Source organism: Piliocolobus tephrosceles, chromosome 9 (genome assembly GCF_002776525.5).
Source record: "Piliocolobus tephrosceles isolate RC106 chromosome 9, ASM277652v3, whole genome shotgun sequence".
In the NCBI taxonomy this organism is placed as follows: Eukaryota; Metazoa; Chordata; class Mammalia; order Primates; family Cercopithecidae; genus Piliocolobus; species Piliocolobus tephrosceles.
In genome coordinates, this window is record NC_045442.1 from 83,346,705 (window position 1) to 83,363,475 (window position 16,771).

Below are 16,771 nucleotides of genomic sequence, written 5' to 3' on the forward strand. Positions count from 1 at the left end.
GACTACTAATGTAATTGGTACCACTGCCTTGATTTATGCTGAAAAACTAGCAGTTTTACCCACTTTTGCTTTTATACAATCATGGTAAGTGTCAATGAAAAAACAGGCAATGACTTTGTATTACTTTTACAAATTTTTAAATTTTTAATCAGCTTTCTCAGGTTTAATTAATATGATTCAGAACAGTGTTGGCCAGGCACAGTCGCTCGGGCCTGTAATCACAGCACATTGGGAGGCCAAGGTGAGCGGATAACCTGAGGTCAAGAGTTCAATACCAGCCTGGACAACATGGTGAAACCACATCTCTACTAAAAATACAAAATTTAGCCAGGCATGGTAGCGTGCACCTGTAATCCCTGCTACTCGGGAGGCTGAGGTAGGAGAATCATTTGAACCTGGGAGGCGAAGCTTGCCATGAGCCGAGATTGCGCCGTTGCACTCCAGCCTGGGCAATAAGAGTGAAACTTGGTCTCAAAAAAAAAAAAAGAACAGTTTTGACCTCTTAGGCCTTCTGGAAAGGGTCTTGGGGATCTCGAGAGGTCCACAGAGCCCATTTGGAGAACCACTGGTTTATCACACAGGCAAAATGCATTAGTTTTTACAAAGTTTAAAGTTCATCAAAGACTAGCCTCTTAAGAAGGCAGATGAGTTTTTAATTCAAACAACAGAAAATACATAAATACGTCACGAAAGTGTACTACAGAGAACTAAAGAGAAAGGAAGCTAGGAAATCTGAATCACGTTTACATTTGTTAAAATTCATCACTACTACTTTGTAAAACATTCTTGTGTTTCAGTGTGTGGTTAGAAGAGTGAAAATATATTTGGTTTATTGCCATTGCCTGTTAGGGAGAGTCAATACTTACGGGCATTTTCTGACTGGTTATCGTATAAAAGACTTCACAGTACAGGACATGATGTGCTGAGGAAGAAGTCAGGAAACCCTCTGCAAGTCAGGATCCAGAAGAATTCGTAAAAACTGCTTTGATGAACACCAAAGCACACAGGAGGCATTATTTTATAATATATTATAATATCTTATAATAAGATATTAACAGTTTTTGAAGTAATGCACATTCTTATTTTATAGAGATGCAGATGGATCTTTGAGCATATTTGATGAACAGTTATACTCATTTATGTTAAGTGGCACTTTTATTGCAGCTGTATTTTCATCATACACTTGTATCTGTTTTAAAATCTTCCCCATTTCATGTTGCATTTAGCCATCTTAAGTGTTGTAAAAAGAATGTGCTGGAATAAGAACTGATCTGCAGTTCTATTTAGTTGGTGAGCTAGTATGAATAAATATATTATCCAAATAACAGAAAATATATCTTTTTTTTTTTTTTTTTTTTAAACAGTCTCTCTCTCTGTAGCCCAGGCTGGAGTAATATAATGTAATCTCGGCTCACTGCAGGCTCTGCTTCCCAGATCCCTGTTCAAGCAATTCTCCTGCCTCAACCTTCCAAGTAGCTGGGATTACAGGAATGTGCCACAGTGCCCAACTAATTTTTCACCATGTTGGCCAGGATGCTCTTGAACTCCTGACCTCGTGATCCACCCATCTCGGCCTCCCAAAGTGCTGGAATTACAGGTGTGAGCCACCAAGCCTGGCCCAGAAAATGTATCTTTCTAAAAGGTAATTGTGAGCTGTCTATAGGACCCTGCAAGTCACTACCCAGTTCTTGAAGCCATTCCTCCTTCTATTCCACACAGGTTTCCACCATGCACATTACCCAGACAAGAAATGGAGGCGGGAGTTTAAATAACTATTCCTCGTCCATTCCATCGACTCCCAGCACCAGCCAGGAGGACCTTCAGGTCAATGTTCCTCCCTCTGCCAATACACCCACACCCGTTCGCAAGCAGTCCAAGCGCTGGTCCAAGCTGTTTACATCTGAGAAAGGTAGTGACCCAGACAAAGAGAAGAAAGCCCTGGAGAGTCATGCTGACACCATCGGGAGTGGCAGAGCCATCCCCATTAAACAGGGCATGCTCTTAAAGTTAAGTGGGAAATGGCTGAAGAAATGGAAAAAGAAATATGTCACCCGCTGTGACAATGGCGTGCTCACCTATTATTCAAGCTTAGGTGATTATATGAAGAATATTCACAAAAAAGAGATTGACCTTCGAACATCTACCATCAAAGTCCCAGGAAAGAGGCCACCCCTAGCCACATTGGCCTGCATGCCTATCTCTAGCTCTAAAAGCAATGGCCTATTCAAGGACATGAACAGTCTACCTATCTCAGCCAATTCAGACACTGGGCTGAGTGACTCCATATGCTCCAGCCCCAATATCTCCAGCACCACCAGCCCCAAGCTCAACCCGCCCCACTCTCCTCATGCCAACAAAAACAAACACCGAAAGAAGAAAAACACCAACAGCTTGAAAGACGATGGCCTGTCTGGCACTGCTGAGGAACAAGAAGAAAACTTTATTATTGTGTCCCTCACTGGCCAAACGTGGCACTTTGAAGCCACGTCGTGTGAGGAGCGGGATGCCTGGGTCCAAGCCATCGAGAGCCAGATCCTGGCCAGCCTGCAGTCATGCAAGAGCAGCAAAAGCAAGTTCCAGCTGATAAGCCAGAGCGAGGCCATGGCCCTACAGTCCATCTGAAACATGTGTGGGAACTCCCAATGTGTGGACTGTGAGACCCAGAATCCTAACTGGGCCAGTTTGAACTTGGGAGTCCTCATGTGTATTGAATGCTCAGGGATCCACCGTAATCTTGGCACCCACCTTTCCCAAGTCCGATCTCTGGACCTGGATGACTGGCCAGTTGAGCTCATGAAGGTTTTGTCATCTATTGGCAATGAGCTAGCCAACAGCATCTGGCAAGAGAGCAGCCAGGGGCGGACGAAACCCTCAGTAGACTCCACAAGGGAAGAGAAGGAATGGTGGATCCATGCCAAATATGAACAGAGCTCTTCCTGGCCCCACTACCCTACATGGAGCTGTCCCTGGGCCAGCACCTGCTGCAGTCCACCCCAGTGAGGACCTGTGGACAGCCATCCTGCTGCTGGCACATGGCTCCCAGGAGGAGGTAAATGAGACCTGTGGGGAGGGAGACAGCTGCACGGCGGTCCATCTGGCCTGCCGCAAGGGGAATGTGGTCCTGGCGCAGCTCCTGATCTGGTACGGGGTGGATGTCATGGCCTGAGATGCCCACGGGAACACAGTGCTGGCCTACACCCGGCAGGCCTCCAGCCAGGAGTGCATCAACGTACTGCTGCAGTACGGCTGCCCCGATGAGCACATGTAGTATCTGTTTAATTTTATTTGACTGCAGTCTCCTTGGTGTAAAAACAAAATGGGGAAAATAAATAAGAATAACTCAGAAATTCAAAAGGAAATCACAAATTCAGCTCATAATAGCATTTTCAGTACATTTTGTAAACTAAGTAAATACACAAAAAGTTGATTTTTCTGACTATAAGATATATTTTATGTCCTTTTGCTGAGGTGGATGTGTTAGTCTCAGGCCCTCCTGGGCCACATTGCCCGAGTCACACAGGCTTCTGTATTATGTATTTAGATAAGATGTGTGAAAATGTATTTGAAAAAACGTTCATAAATATGCGTTGATTTTTGTACACATGGCACCTCTTTTTTTTTTTTTTTTTGATCATATTTTGCTCTGTTGCCCAGGCTGGAGTGCAGTGGCACGATCTCGGCTCATTGGAAGCTCCACCTCCCAGATTTATGCCATTCTCCTGCCTCAGCCTCTCAAGTAGCTGGGACTACAGGTGCCTGCCACCTCGCCTGGCTAATTTTTTGTATTTTTAGTAGAGATGGGGTTTCACCGTGTTAGCCAGGATGGTTTCGAATTCCTGACCTCATGACCCACCTGCCTCAGCCTCCCAGAGTGCTGGGATTACAGGCCAGCCACCATGCCTGGCCCATGGCACCTCTCTTAATTTATAAATTGAACTGGATGTGAACTAATAAAGTGCAGCTAGTTGAGATAAGAGGATTACAGATTGGCTGGGCACAGTGGCTCACACCTGTAATCCCAGCACTTTGGGAGGCCAAGGCAGGCTGATCACGAGGTTAGGAGATCGAAATCATCCTGGCTAATACAATGAAACCCCGTCTCTACTAAAAATGCAAAAAATTAGCAGGGCATGGTGGTGGGCGCCTGTAGTCCCAGCTACTCAGGAGGCTGAGGCAGGAGAATGGCGTGAACCTGGGAGGCGGAGCTTGCAGTGAGCAGAGATCGTGCCACTGCACTCCAACCTGGGCAACAGAGCGAGACTCCGTCTCAAAAAAAAAAAAAAGAGGGTTACAGATCATTGCACATGGAAAATATTCCCAGCAGTAAACACATCCATTAATGTGATCTACAGCTTTTAAAAAGGAGCATCTCAGAATAAGATGGTGGTACAATTTGCTTATTAAAATTGAGAAAGGAAAGAAAAAAAGCACACTGGAGTATAGTAGAAAGGGAAAAGAAGGACTGTGATTTCTCATGATTGAAAGCTTGATTTAGATTGCATGTGGCTTTTGCTACCCAAGACCAAGTGGCTCTGGCAAGAGAGGGCTGTTTTCTGAATGCCAGACCGAGGTGCCTTACGAAGGCAGCTGCTGATGGTTCCAGATGTAGAGAGATAGGTGATGCAGGAGGGAAAGCCGGATTGGAAAAGGGAGAGTTTTGTAGATGGGCTAAGCTCAGTGTGCCTTTGAGAGAGCAGAGCCAGCAGCGTCTAGTCATCATTTGGATGTACAGGACTAGAGCATGAATCTGACGTAGAGCTGCGGAATGAAGAGCAACAGCAGCTCTTTAAATACTGAGAGAGTGTGTAGAATGAAATTGGACAAGCCAAGCAAGGTGGTTTCATGCCTTTAGTCCTAGCTACTTGGGAGGCTGAGGTGGGGAAATTACTTGAGCTCAGCAGTTGAGTCCAGCCTGGGCCAGATAGTGAAACCCTGTATCTTAAGAAAAGAAAAAGTAAGGCCAGGTACATTATCTCATGCCTGTAATCCCAGCACTTTGGGAGGTCAAGTTGCAAGGATTGCTGGAGTGTAGGAGTTCAAGACCAGACTGGGCAATAAATTATGTGAGACCCATTTCTACCAAAAAAAAAAAAAAAATCAAGAAATGAGGTGGAGATGGTGGTACATGCCTGTGGCCCCAGTTACATGGCATGGCAGGCTGAGGCAGGAAGATCACTTGAACCCAGGAGGTGGAGGCTGCACTGACCCATGTTCATGCCACTGCACTCCAGCCTGGGCAACAGAGTGAGACCTGTCTCAAAAACAGATGAAGTGGACAGAAAATAGGTTGGTAAGGACTATTATCATTTAAAGGACAAGCCCCCAGAGGAGTGGCTACTAGAGTGGGAAGAGGAAAAGCAGAAGAGGATAAGAAAAGACGAAAGAGTTGAAGATAGGCGAGGCTGTGGTCACAGTGCTGAATGCTGCCAAGCAGTGACTTGATTCATGAACACTCACTGGATGCTGTCTCTGTTCCTCTTCTAAATGCTGGGGTAGGGGAGAGGACAGGTGCAACACAGTTCTTGCTTTTATGAGCTTATGTTCTAGGAAGTTCAAACTTAAGTATTTTTTCAGGTAGTACACGCAGCAGGAAGAGGAAGCAGGCTGAAGGGACACAGTGATTGGGGGCTATTTTAGGTAGAATGATAAGGAACAGCCTCTCTAGGGAGCTGACATTGGAACAGTGACCTGACTAAAGGGACGACAGAAAGCAGTGCTGACATTATAGGTGGCAGGATGACTGCCAAGACAGACAGAAAAGCATTTGATGTGTGTTTGAGGAACAAACAGCAAAGTGACCAGCATGGTCAGAATGAAGATTGAGGGAAACCTTGAATGAGAATAAAGCAATTCCATCTTGGATGCTAATCTGCCATGTTCTGATTAATCCCACTTCCAAGAATTCATCTACGATTTCTATTTTATCTTTTTAAAAGTTTATTCTTTATTTTTTGAGACAGAGTCTCACTCCAGGTTGGACTGCAGTGGCACAATCACAACTCACTGCAAACTCCACCTCCCAGGTTCCTGCCTCAGCTTCCTGAGTAACTGGGATTACAGGCGCCTGCCACCATGCCTGGCTAATTTTTGTATTTTTAGTAGAAACAAGGTTTTACTATGTTGGCCAGGCTGGTCTTGAACTCCTGATCTCAGGTGATCCACCCACCTCGGCCTCCCAAAGTGCTGGGATTACAGGCATGAGCCACCGTGGCTGGCCGTACACATCCCTACTGAAGCACGCATTACCCTTTCCCTATGCTATGTAAGCCCTGGTCAGGAAGGTGGGGGTAACAGTGCAGGGATCCAGCATCTTGTCTTGGTGCCATCCCTGATTTGGTTTCTGTTCATAAATGCCTATTAAATGTATGTTTCTGAGAAACTTCATTTGTCAGCCTCCTTCTTTGGTATCTCAGTTTCCTTGGCCTTTGCAGGTAGGTTTATATAGACCTGCTCACCAGAGAACAGGCAGTTTCTCAAAAAATTAAAAATAGAATTACCAAATGATCCAGCAATACCACTTCTGGATATATAGCCAAAATAATTGAAAGCAAGGTCTCATACAAATATTTGTACACTGATACTTACAGCAGTGGTATTCACACTCATCAAAAGATGGATGCAGCCTAATTGTCCATAGGGAGATGAATTGATAAAATGTGGTATATACATACAATAAAATATTCTTCAGCCTTAAAAAGGAAGGAAATTCTAACACATGCTATAACATGGATGAACATCAAGGACATTATGGTAAGTGAAATAAGCCAGTTACAAAAAGACAAATACTGTGTTCTCTAACTTATGTGAAGCATCTAGACTGAGTAAGCAAACTAATAGAAACAAAGTGGAACGGGTTGCCAGGGACATGGGGAAGGGAGAAAATGGGAAGTTGCTTAGCGAATACAGAGTTTTGGTTTTGTCAGATGAAAAAGTTCTGGAGATTGGTTGCATGGCAATGTGAATATATATTACCCAACCCAAGGGTTCTCCTTGACCTCTGTTCCGACTGTATACTTAAAAGTGATTAAGTTAGTAAATTTTGTGTATATTTTACCACAATTCAAAATAGAATAATTATTATTTTTTTTATTATTACTTTTTGAGATCCCTCACTCTGTTGCCCAGGCTGCAGTGCAATGGCACCATCTCAGATCACTGCAACCTCCGCCTTCTCGGTTCAAGCAATTCTACTGCCTCAGCCTCCCGAGTAGCTGGGATTACAGGCATGTGCCCCCACGCCCAGCTAATTTTGTATTTTATTTTAGTAGACATGAGGTTTCTCCATGTTAGTCAGGCTGGTCTCTAACTCTTGACCTCAGGCGATCCACCCACTTTGGCCTCCCAAAGTGCTGGGATTACAGGCCCTTTCCTCAAGTACCCATTTGAATGCGTCCTCTGGCTTCCACCAGGAGCCTGACTGATACCCACAGGTGGGTGGATGCTGGCGTGCTGCCGGGCCCCTCTTCCTCTGGTGACTGGCCAGCCAAGTCTCTGGGATTCTCGTTAGGGTGGGCAGGTGGTGGGCACAGCACAAGCTGTGAGCTCAAATCCACAGAACAAAAGTGGGAGAAGACACCAGCAGGATGGACTGCCAGAAAACTCTTGGCGTTTGTGACATCTGTCCTTTAAATCACACAAGGCATCATCATGCTTCAGACATGAGACAGCCTAAGTATTTAAGTACTTCAAATAAACAAATTGTTTTTCAGAATTGGTAATTGCTAAGTTGGCAAATTGCTATTTGAAACACTGGCTCTCCTTGACTCAGTGATTCAGCCAGCTAGTCGCTTGCCAAGCTAGTTTGTTGGGCAAATTCCACCTTGAGAATGTATCTGCTCCTGTCAAAGCCAGATTCTCCCTGCCTGAGGCTGGGCTTGACCTTTTGACTCAGGATATGCTGACTTGGGTCCCTGGGTCCAAGGGCAGCCCCCTTGGGCCATTGTGGGCTGAACCTCTTCCATGATGGGGTGGTGGAGGGCAGGCCACACCTAATTCACCCTTGACCTCATCCAGGCAGGTGAAGTTCCCTGCAGGAGTCACCTAAGCCCAGCCCCTCAGACCAGGATCCATCATAGTTAGGAGGATTTGGGGCTATCTCAGGTTCTTTGGCTACAAAGGGGTCCCACTCTTAGGGGTCTGCCCTCTATGGGTCACAGATGGCTTTCTGGGGGCCATGGGCTGGGCTGGGTGGACAGGGATCGGTCACAGCAGCAGCAGCTGGAAGGCCAAGTGGGAGGGCACCAGGGCCTGGGGCCCATGTCTGGTCCTGGGCCTCCCCAGGCCTCTTGTCTTCTCCCCCGAAGACATTCGGGATCTGTGTCTGGACCCAGCCTTGCCCAGGAGGTCTAGGGCCATGGTGTGTTGTCATTAGAATGGCAGTGCTCACACCAAGGCAGTGCATTAAATTAGCAGGGCAGGGTCTCATGGGCAGGGGCCATGTGGAGGCCATGTCGAGTTGTCCCCAGAGGCTGTGGTGGGCCTGGCTCTGGGCTGGGCAGTGGGGCCAGGGTCCTGCTGTGTGGCCGAGCTCTTGACAACAGGCTGTCTGGGGCTGGTGAGCTCCTGAGAGAGGGGACTGGTGCAGAGTACCTGAGGGTGGGAGCTCATGAGGAGGGGGTCTGTGGGGGTTCTGAAAACCATTCTAGAGCAGGCAGATGACACTTGTAAGGGGAACAGGCATAGAAAGGACCCCTGTGGGGGTGGGGGACACACAGCCTCAGAAGGAACAGGGAAGGGGCTTTGACAGGTCCAGGGAGCATCCCTGAGGTTTCCTAGCACAATTCCTACCAGCCGTGTCCCCGGGGTCACCCCGCCCCCCAACCCTCTGCAGTGCCAGCCCAATGCCCTGGACAAAACATCCTGGACTCTGGCTGTTACAAAGGAGGACAGGGTCATCTGGGCCCGCCTGAGCTCCAGGCCCCCCACTTTCATAGCCCTGTCTGGGTCCAGAAGTTCATATGTATATAAATGAAAAATGTGCAAGAAGCATATGATTGAATTCCCTTTCATAAAGAGGGCCCCTCTAAATTGTTTAAGCCGTGATTCACCCCTGCCCAAAGGAGACAGCAATGGCATGTGTGGGGCCGTGGCCTTGAGACCTAGAGGTCCTGCTGCCCACGATACCCACTGCCCACCCTAGGGGGACTGGTTGTAGCCCTGGAGCCCCGAAACACCATGTGGGCATGCAAGAGGGTCTCGGCTCCCGAGTCCCAGGCTGGGAGGGCCCACAGTCCAGTAAACTAATCAAGATCCGACACATCCAGGAGAGCAGCTCCGGGAGCCTGCACTGGGGAGAGAGCCTCAGACCCCTGCCCCAGGCCTGCACCCCAGAAGCAGGAGCATGAGAAGACCTCTCCTTGGCTCCTGGCCAGCGGAAGTCACATTCCCCAGCCCTCTGGCTCCAAGGCAGCCTCATGTCCCAGTTACTCCTTGGCCCACCCCACCGGTTGGTCAGAGCTCACTGCCAAAGGGCACCTCCCAGCCCCTCAGTGATGAGTGGAGGAAACAGGTGTTTACCAGGAGCTTGCATGCTTTGTCTCAGGGACAATTAGTGACACAGCCAGGAAAGCACACTATCCCCATTTTACAGATGAGGAAACGGAGGCTCAGGTTGGGCTGGTGACTAAGGGAAGCAGCATGTGGCAGGTGGCTCGAGGCATCTCTGTCCATCATGAGTGACTAGAGAGCAGCCCTGCCACTCCTCATGTGATGTGCCAGGAGCCAGGGAAGCTACTTTCTAGAGCATTCTAGCTAGGGCCAGAAGCATCTCCCTGAGTGGTGGTGGAGGCCTCTGTCTACTCCTCCAGTACTGCCAGGGGATAGGAGGGCACCGCTGACGTCACAGAGCCTCTTGGGTGAGTGAGCATCAGCTGAGTAGCACCAGGTGACTACATTTCTGCTCAGTGCTGTGCCCCCCTCTGCCTTGGGCAAGGCACCACCCTGAACGCCCCACCTATCCCATGGAGGCTGCAAACTGCTCTGCAGAGCCAGGGTCCCCAGGAATGGGGAGGGCAGTCACCCTCACTCCACTTGTGTTCATGACCCAAAGCATTGCCCAGGTCTCCAGGCCCATAGAACCCCCAAACCCCTTACCAGGCCACACTGGGGACCTTGAGCAGCAGGATTGGAATCCTAGGCCTTGTCTCCAGGTACATATCAGTGCCCAGGCTTGGGAAGCTTTGGTCTCAGGGCGGCTGGGACTCAGGCCCTCTGCCTAAAGGAAAAGGCATGTCCAGATCTCTCCTGTCCAGCCTCAGCCCTGCTCCCTGCCCCTATCCTTCACGGGGTCCCTACGACGGGGTTACAGAAGTCTCATGCTGTCAGGGGATGCTGCCATCTCAGTGCTGGGGTGGTTCCACCCAGCCCCTTCCTGCTGCCGCCCTCTCTGACTCACCTGTCCAGCCTCCTACTGGGCTGGGGCTAGGGCGTGTTGTATAACAAGCTATAAAAGCACATTGGGGCCAGTCCTCAGCATCCTAGTTGGCCACCGTCTGCTGCCACACGATGCTGGGAGGCCTGGGGAAGCTGGCTGCTGAGGGCCTGGCCCACCGCACCGAGAAGGCCACCGAGGGAGCCAGTGAGGACCTGGGGCTCCTTTCTACCTGGGCTGGGGGGATCTGGGGCAGACTGGGTCTGTTGGAGGTGGATCTTAATGGGCAGGTGAGGACCTGGGGGGAGGCCTTGGCCCCTCAGGAACCCTGGTCTGCAGCCCAACCAGGACAGCACAGAGTTGAGGGGTGCAGAGCTGGGGAGGTCTCCTGGGGGCAGGGCATGAGTCCGGATGCTGGGTGAACACTGGCAGCTTGGACCCTTCCCTCTGGAAATCTGGGGAACCTTTCTTGTCAAAACAGCCTATTCTGAATAACCTATGCAGGAAAAGGAAGATGGATTTTTATTTTTACCATAACTTTAAAGCTTCAGAGATTTCTTAACAAGTCACCAAGTCTGATCTGTTCAAAGTCAAAAAGGACATTTTCAATGTCATCCAAGTCCCCTACAGCATGTTTATTTTTATTTGTATTTGTATTTGAGATGGAGTCTTGCTCTGTCCGCCAGGCTGGAGTGTAGTGGTGTGATCTTGGCTCACTGTAAACTCTGCCTCGTGGGTTCAAATGATTCTTGTGCCTCAGCTTCCTGAGTGGCTGGGATTACAGGCACCCACCACCATGCCCGGCTAATTTTTGTATTTTTAGCAGAGATGGGGTTTCACCATGTTGGCCAGGCTGGTGTCAAACTCCTCACCTCACGTGATCCGTTCCTCTTGGCCTCCCAAAGTGCTGGGATTGCAGGCATGAGCCACCGCGCCCGGTCCCGAAGTGTATTTTGTATGCGGAGGTCAGCAGCTGTGCATGGGGAGGCCCAGCCAGGTCCCACCCGTGGGTTGTGTGAAAAACAGTCTTGCCTGAGTTTGTGTCCTCTTTCTAAATGGCAGCAGACGCGTATTTTGTTTGTGACTCTGCAGCTGGTGTGGACCACCTGCTTTAACCTTTCACTAGCCTCTGAGTTTTCTGTGATTCCTGTTGGGAGAAAAGCTGAGTGTTGGGAGAGAAACTGAGGCAGGGCTTGCATGTCTGCTAGACTTGCTGGCTCCTTGCTTCTAGCACGCCCATTATCTCAAGTAGCCATATGTTTCTCATTCACTTGATACACCTTTTCCTTTCAACCCCCACATCCTCACCACCTGTTTCCTTGCTAGATCACCAATAAATAGCGTGGGCTCCCAGAGCTCGGGGCCTTTGCAGCCTCCACACGTGCGATGGCTCCCTCGTCCAATTTCTCTCTCAAACTGTCTTTTTCTCATTCCTTTGTCTCCGTGGGACTTTGTTGCCCCCACGACCTGGTGCTGGGTCTCATCATCCCAACAGATTCCCATTCTAAAGATGAGGGAACCCAGAGGTGGAAGGTAGAGTTAGAGTAAGAACCATTTCTTCTGACTCCGAAATCTTTCAGTTCTAGCACGCTACCACCCACACTTTAAAAAACTATGAAGTAGGCAGAGAATTCCCTCTTTTTGGAGGAATTGCTTTGAGAGATGTGGTTTTACTGGATGAGGCTTTGGAAATTGACCCGAGGCAGGCACCAGCACATCCTGAAAGGAGTATGACCTGGCACACAGGCCCAGCCTGGGCTTCATGTCTCAGCTGGCAAGACGGCCTGCTCATTGCCATTCCAGGCTGGACAGGGCCAAGGGGTTTCAGGGACCCATGCCCTCATGGGGCTCACTGAGCTCGTCTTCCGGCAGCCAGGGCCCAGCATCTCCTAATGAAGCCTGCTGTGGACGAAGGTCCTTCTCGTGAGCCAGTCTGTCCTGGCTGGGGGTGGCATCCCAGAGCCCCACCTTGGATGTCCAGGGACATACAGGTCCGTTGTGAGGATAAGTGGGCCAGCACTGAGCCCTCACCCTGGACTCAGGGGGGCAGTGGGCCAGCACTGAGCCCTCACCCTGGACTTGGGGGGCAGTGGGCCTGCTCTGAGCCCTCACCCTGGACTCGGGGGCAGTGGGCCTGCTCTGAGACCTCACCCTGGACTTGTCTCCTCTGTTCAGTTCATGCCGTGGAGGAAGTGGTGAAGGAGGTGGTGGGACATGCCAAGGAGACTGGAGAGAAAGGTACAGCTGGCTGAGGTCGGGCAGGGAAGGAGGGAGGAAGGAAGGGAAGTTAGGTGCTGGGCCAGTCTGTTCTTTGACTAACCAGGTCAAACTCTGCCCCTGATGTTGCAGCCGTTCAGAGCCTCTTGGCCGGAGCAGTTATCTATGCTCATCGGAGGCCGCAGAGCGTACTGCGTTAGGGCACTGTCTACATGGTTCTCTCTGTGGAATGATAAGAAGACAAAGTCACAAAAGACTATGTGACAGCATACTGGGACAAAACATTTAACACGGCCGGGCGCGGCGGCTCACGCCTGTAATCCCAGCACTTTGGGAGGCCAAGGCGGGCAGATCACGAGGTCAGGAGATTGAGACCATCCTGGCTAACATGGTGAAACCCCGTCTCTACTAAAAATACAAAAAATTAGCCAGGTGCAGTGGTGGGTGCCTATAGTCCCAGCTACTCGGGAGGCTGAGGCAGGAGAATGGCGTGAACCCGGAAGGCGGAGCTTGCAGTGAGCTGAGATCGTGCCACTGCACTCCGGCCTGGGCGACAGAGCGAGACTCTGTCTAAAAAAACTTTAAAAAAAAAAAAATTAACATGTAAACTTCTGTGTTAAATATTAAATTGATGTGTGTGAGCTATGAGTAGAACTATGCACAAAGCATGTGTATATCTCAGTTTCAACAAAATAGATTCTGGGTAGATGAAGGTCTTAAATTTACATAAATGAATTTATTAACTTACTAGGAGATAACCATCTTATCTCAGGCTGCTGTTATAAAATACCATAGGCCAGGCACAGTGGCTTACACCTGTAATCCCAGCCCTTCTGGAGGCCAAGGCGGGTGAGCCACCAGAGTTCAGGAGTTCGAAATCAGCTTGACCAATATGGTGAAACCCCGTCTCTACTAAAAATACAAAAATCAGGTGGGCATGGTGACACATGCCTGTAATCCCAGCTACTCAGGAGTCAGAGGCAGGAGAATCCCTTGAACCAGGGAGGCGGAGGTTGCAGTGAGCTGAGATTGCACCAGTACACTCCAGCCTGGGTGACAGGGCAAGACTCTGTCTCAAAAACAAAAACAAACCATAAACTGGGTGACTTAGAAACAACAGAAATTTATTTCTCACACTCCTGGAGGATGGGAAGTCCAAGATCAAGGCAATGGCAGATTTGGCATCTGGTGAGGGCATCTTCCTGGTTCGTGGATGGGCCTAGCTGTGTCCTCACGTGGTGGAAGGAGCTAGCTCTCTGTGGTCCTTTTTACCCATGGTACTAATTTCAACCTCCCAAAGACCCCACCTCTTAATACCATCACATTAGGGCTGAGGATTTCAACATATAAGTTTTGAGCAGGAAGACATCATAAACATTTAGACATTGTAATAACATAAGAGACTTCGGCCTAATCTTGGAGAGGGGAGAATCTTTAGAACTATGACAAAAAAACCCAGTAGCCATAAGGGAAATATTAAATAAATTCGACAATCCAAAACTTCGAAATTTTCTGTAGCCAAAAACACAAAACAAAACAACAACAACAAACTATAAACCAAGCCAAAAGAAAAATCACAAACTGATGAAAAAATATTTGTAATACAAATGATAATCCAATATAACAACCCAATATAAAAATGGCCAAAAGACATAAGCAGGCATTTTCCAGAAAAAAAGGACAAGCAGGCAATGTACCCACGAGTAGATGCTCAGTCTCACTCACAGTTGAAGAAATACAAGTTGTTGGAGAAATTAAAACCAAATTCAAATTCATTCTGCCAGGAGTCCTGCTGCCCTTGGTCCTGTCAGGCCACTCCAGGGACTAATCCATTAAGATGACCACATCCCACAGGCCACTCAAGGGGACACAAGTTCAGCGGGTGGATCACTAGGACATTCTTCCTCTTTCTTTCCAACAGCCATTGCCGAAGCCGTAAAGAAAGCCCAAGAGTCAGGGGACAAAAAGATGAAGGAAGTCACTGAGACAGTGACCAACACAGTCACAAATGCCATCACCCATGCAGCAGAGAGTCTGGGCAAACTTGGACAGTGAGTGCACCTGCTGCCACGGTCCACCCTTCCCGAGTCTCAATAAAAAGCTGTGAAATTAGTACATCGAGCCCTGGATTTATTCCCATTTGGAGGGAAACACTAGGCAAAGTGTTTTCTTGTTGATATAAAATATTTTACATATTTATGGAGTACATTTGAGTATTTATTACATGCACAGAATGTGTGGTGATCAGTCAGTGTTTAGGGTGCCCATCACCTTGAATATTTGGCATTACTATGTGTTGGGTACATTTCAAGTCCCCTCTTCCAGCTACTTTGTTTTCTTGTTTTTGTTTTTGTTTTTGTTTTGAGACAGAGTCTTGCTCTGTCACCCAGCCTGGAGGGCAGTGGCGTGATCTCGGTTCACTGCAACGTCTGCCTCCCAGGTTCAAGCAATTCTCCTGCCTCAGTCTCCTGAGTAGCTAGGAATACAAGCGCAGGCCATGACACCTGGCTAGTTTTTTATTTCTTATTTTTTGTATTTTTAGTAGAGACAGGGTTTCACCAAGCTATCCAGGCTGGTCTCAAACTCCTGACCTCAAGTGATTGGCCTGCCTGGGCCTCCAAAAATGCTGGGATTATAGGAATGGGATACTGCACCTAGCCTTCTAGCTGCTTTGAAATATACAATACATTGCTGCTAACTATAGTCACCCTAGGTGAAGTATTTTTCAACAGAAACATTTTGCATGTCCCCCGTGTCTCCTCTGCTGAGGCGGACACTGGCATTGGGGCCCATACTGCTGGCTGGATAGGTCCCCATGGTTAATCAGATGCTTCTCTCTCACGCTAAGATCTTTCATGTAAGGAAAGGGCTCTTCTGGAAGAATAGTTAGTGTCTGTGCTACGTTTCCTAAAAAACTGTTTCCCAGAAACTATATATAGCTTTCAGGCACCTCAGTACTTCAAGAACACAGTAAAGGAGAACCCTCATTTGTTTTGCATGTTTTGGGGATTTTTCTTGAGATGTTGTTGCAGGACTCAGGGCAGATAAGCAGTTTGATGAAGAATTTAGCAAGGCAGGCCCCCAATTGAGCTGCTTCCTGTTCTCACAGAGATCAGATAAGCATTTCTGCTGGACAGTTACAGAATCCGGTCAAGGAGAGACTGAGTCACTGCTCAGTCATCCTAGAAGCCACTATTTTTCTTTTCTTTTTTTTTTTTTAAAGACGGAGTCTCACTCTATTGCCCAGGCAGGAGTTCAGTGGCATGGTCTTGGCTCACTGCAACCTCTGCCTCCTGGATTCAAACAATTCTCCTGCCTCAGCCTCCTGAGTAACTGGGACTACAGGTGCCCGCCACCATCCCCAGCTAATTTTTTGTATTTTTAGTAGAGATGGAGTTTCATCATGTTAGCCAGGATGGTCTCGATCTCCTGACCTCATGATCCGCCTGCCTTGGCCTCCCAAAGTGCTGGGATTACAGGCGTGAGCCACCGCACCTGGCCCAGAATATTTCACGACTGATGTCAGGCCTACATGTTGATAGTGGGTAGTAGTGGACAAGATGCCTGGCCCTCTCTCTCTCTTCTCATGAGCAAGTCAGTATCACAGAGGTTAAACATATCTTTAAGTAGCATTCAACTTAAAATTTTTTTAATAAAAAAGAAATAATTTGTAAAAATATTGCATCCCCTATTTATCTTGCTGGAAGCTATTTGTTCTTAGCAGAAATGAGAAGAAAATGTGTTTTGCTTAAAAAATAAGTGAGTTGTTCATCATATTTCTGGATCTCATCTAGACTTGGCCTCACAGTTTGTGAACAGCCCAGGAATAGCCAATGTCTTAGCTTTGGAACATTTGCCACTTTCCAGCTACAGCTGGACCTTATATCCTGGTTTGCTTCCTGATGACTTTCAAATTCTCCTGATCCAAATGCAAGCGCAGAAGCACGAGCACATTGTTGGTGGCAGTATAGACTGAAACACCCTCTTTGGATGGCAGTTCCTCTCACAGGACTTCATTCTCCAGATGTGCACAGGTACACACAGGTGCCCAAAGGATAAACAGAGATTTATTGTAGCATATTTGTATTACTGAGAGATTAGAAACATCCTAAAATGTTAACCAAATCACTTGGATGAAAAGTTTTGCTCTGCTTATTAGGTTTGGCATACATTGTGGAGGTGACA

General features: G+C 48.1%; 2 protein-coding genes across 2 annotated transcripts in view; both read left to right on the forward strand.

The window, feature by feature from the left end:
• The window catches only part of LOC111551970 (arf-GAP with GTPase, ANK repeat and PH domain-containing protein 11), a 52,554-nt gene extending 48,953 nt beyond the window's left edge, over positions 1-3,601 (forward strand). Inside the window, 3 exon segments of the mRNA XM_023226052.2 lie at positions 1,720-2,926; positions 2,929-2,991; positions 2,994-3,601. Coding sequence (XP_023081820.1) covers positions 1,729-2,926; positions 2,929-2,991; positions 2,994-3,268 — 1,536 coding nt within the window. The 5' untranslated portion in view covers positions 1,720-1,728 and the 3' untranslated portion in view covers positions 3,269-3,601.
• A 6,871-nt stretch (positions 3,602-10,472) lies between these two features.
• On the forward strand, positions 10,473-14,701 carry LOC111527997 (protein FAM25A). Its single transcript, XM_023194594.3, has 3 exons — positions 10,473-10,576; positions 12,545-12,607; positions 14,508-14,701. The coding sequence occupies exons 1-3, from the start codon at positions 10,504-10,506 to the stop codon at positions 14,639-14,641; spliced, it is 270 nt and encodes an 89-aa protein (XP_023050362.2). The 5' UTR covers positions 10,473-10,503; the 3' UTR covers positions 14,642-14,701.
• The last annotated feature ends 2,070 nt before the right edge of the window (positions 14,702-16,771 follow it).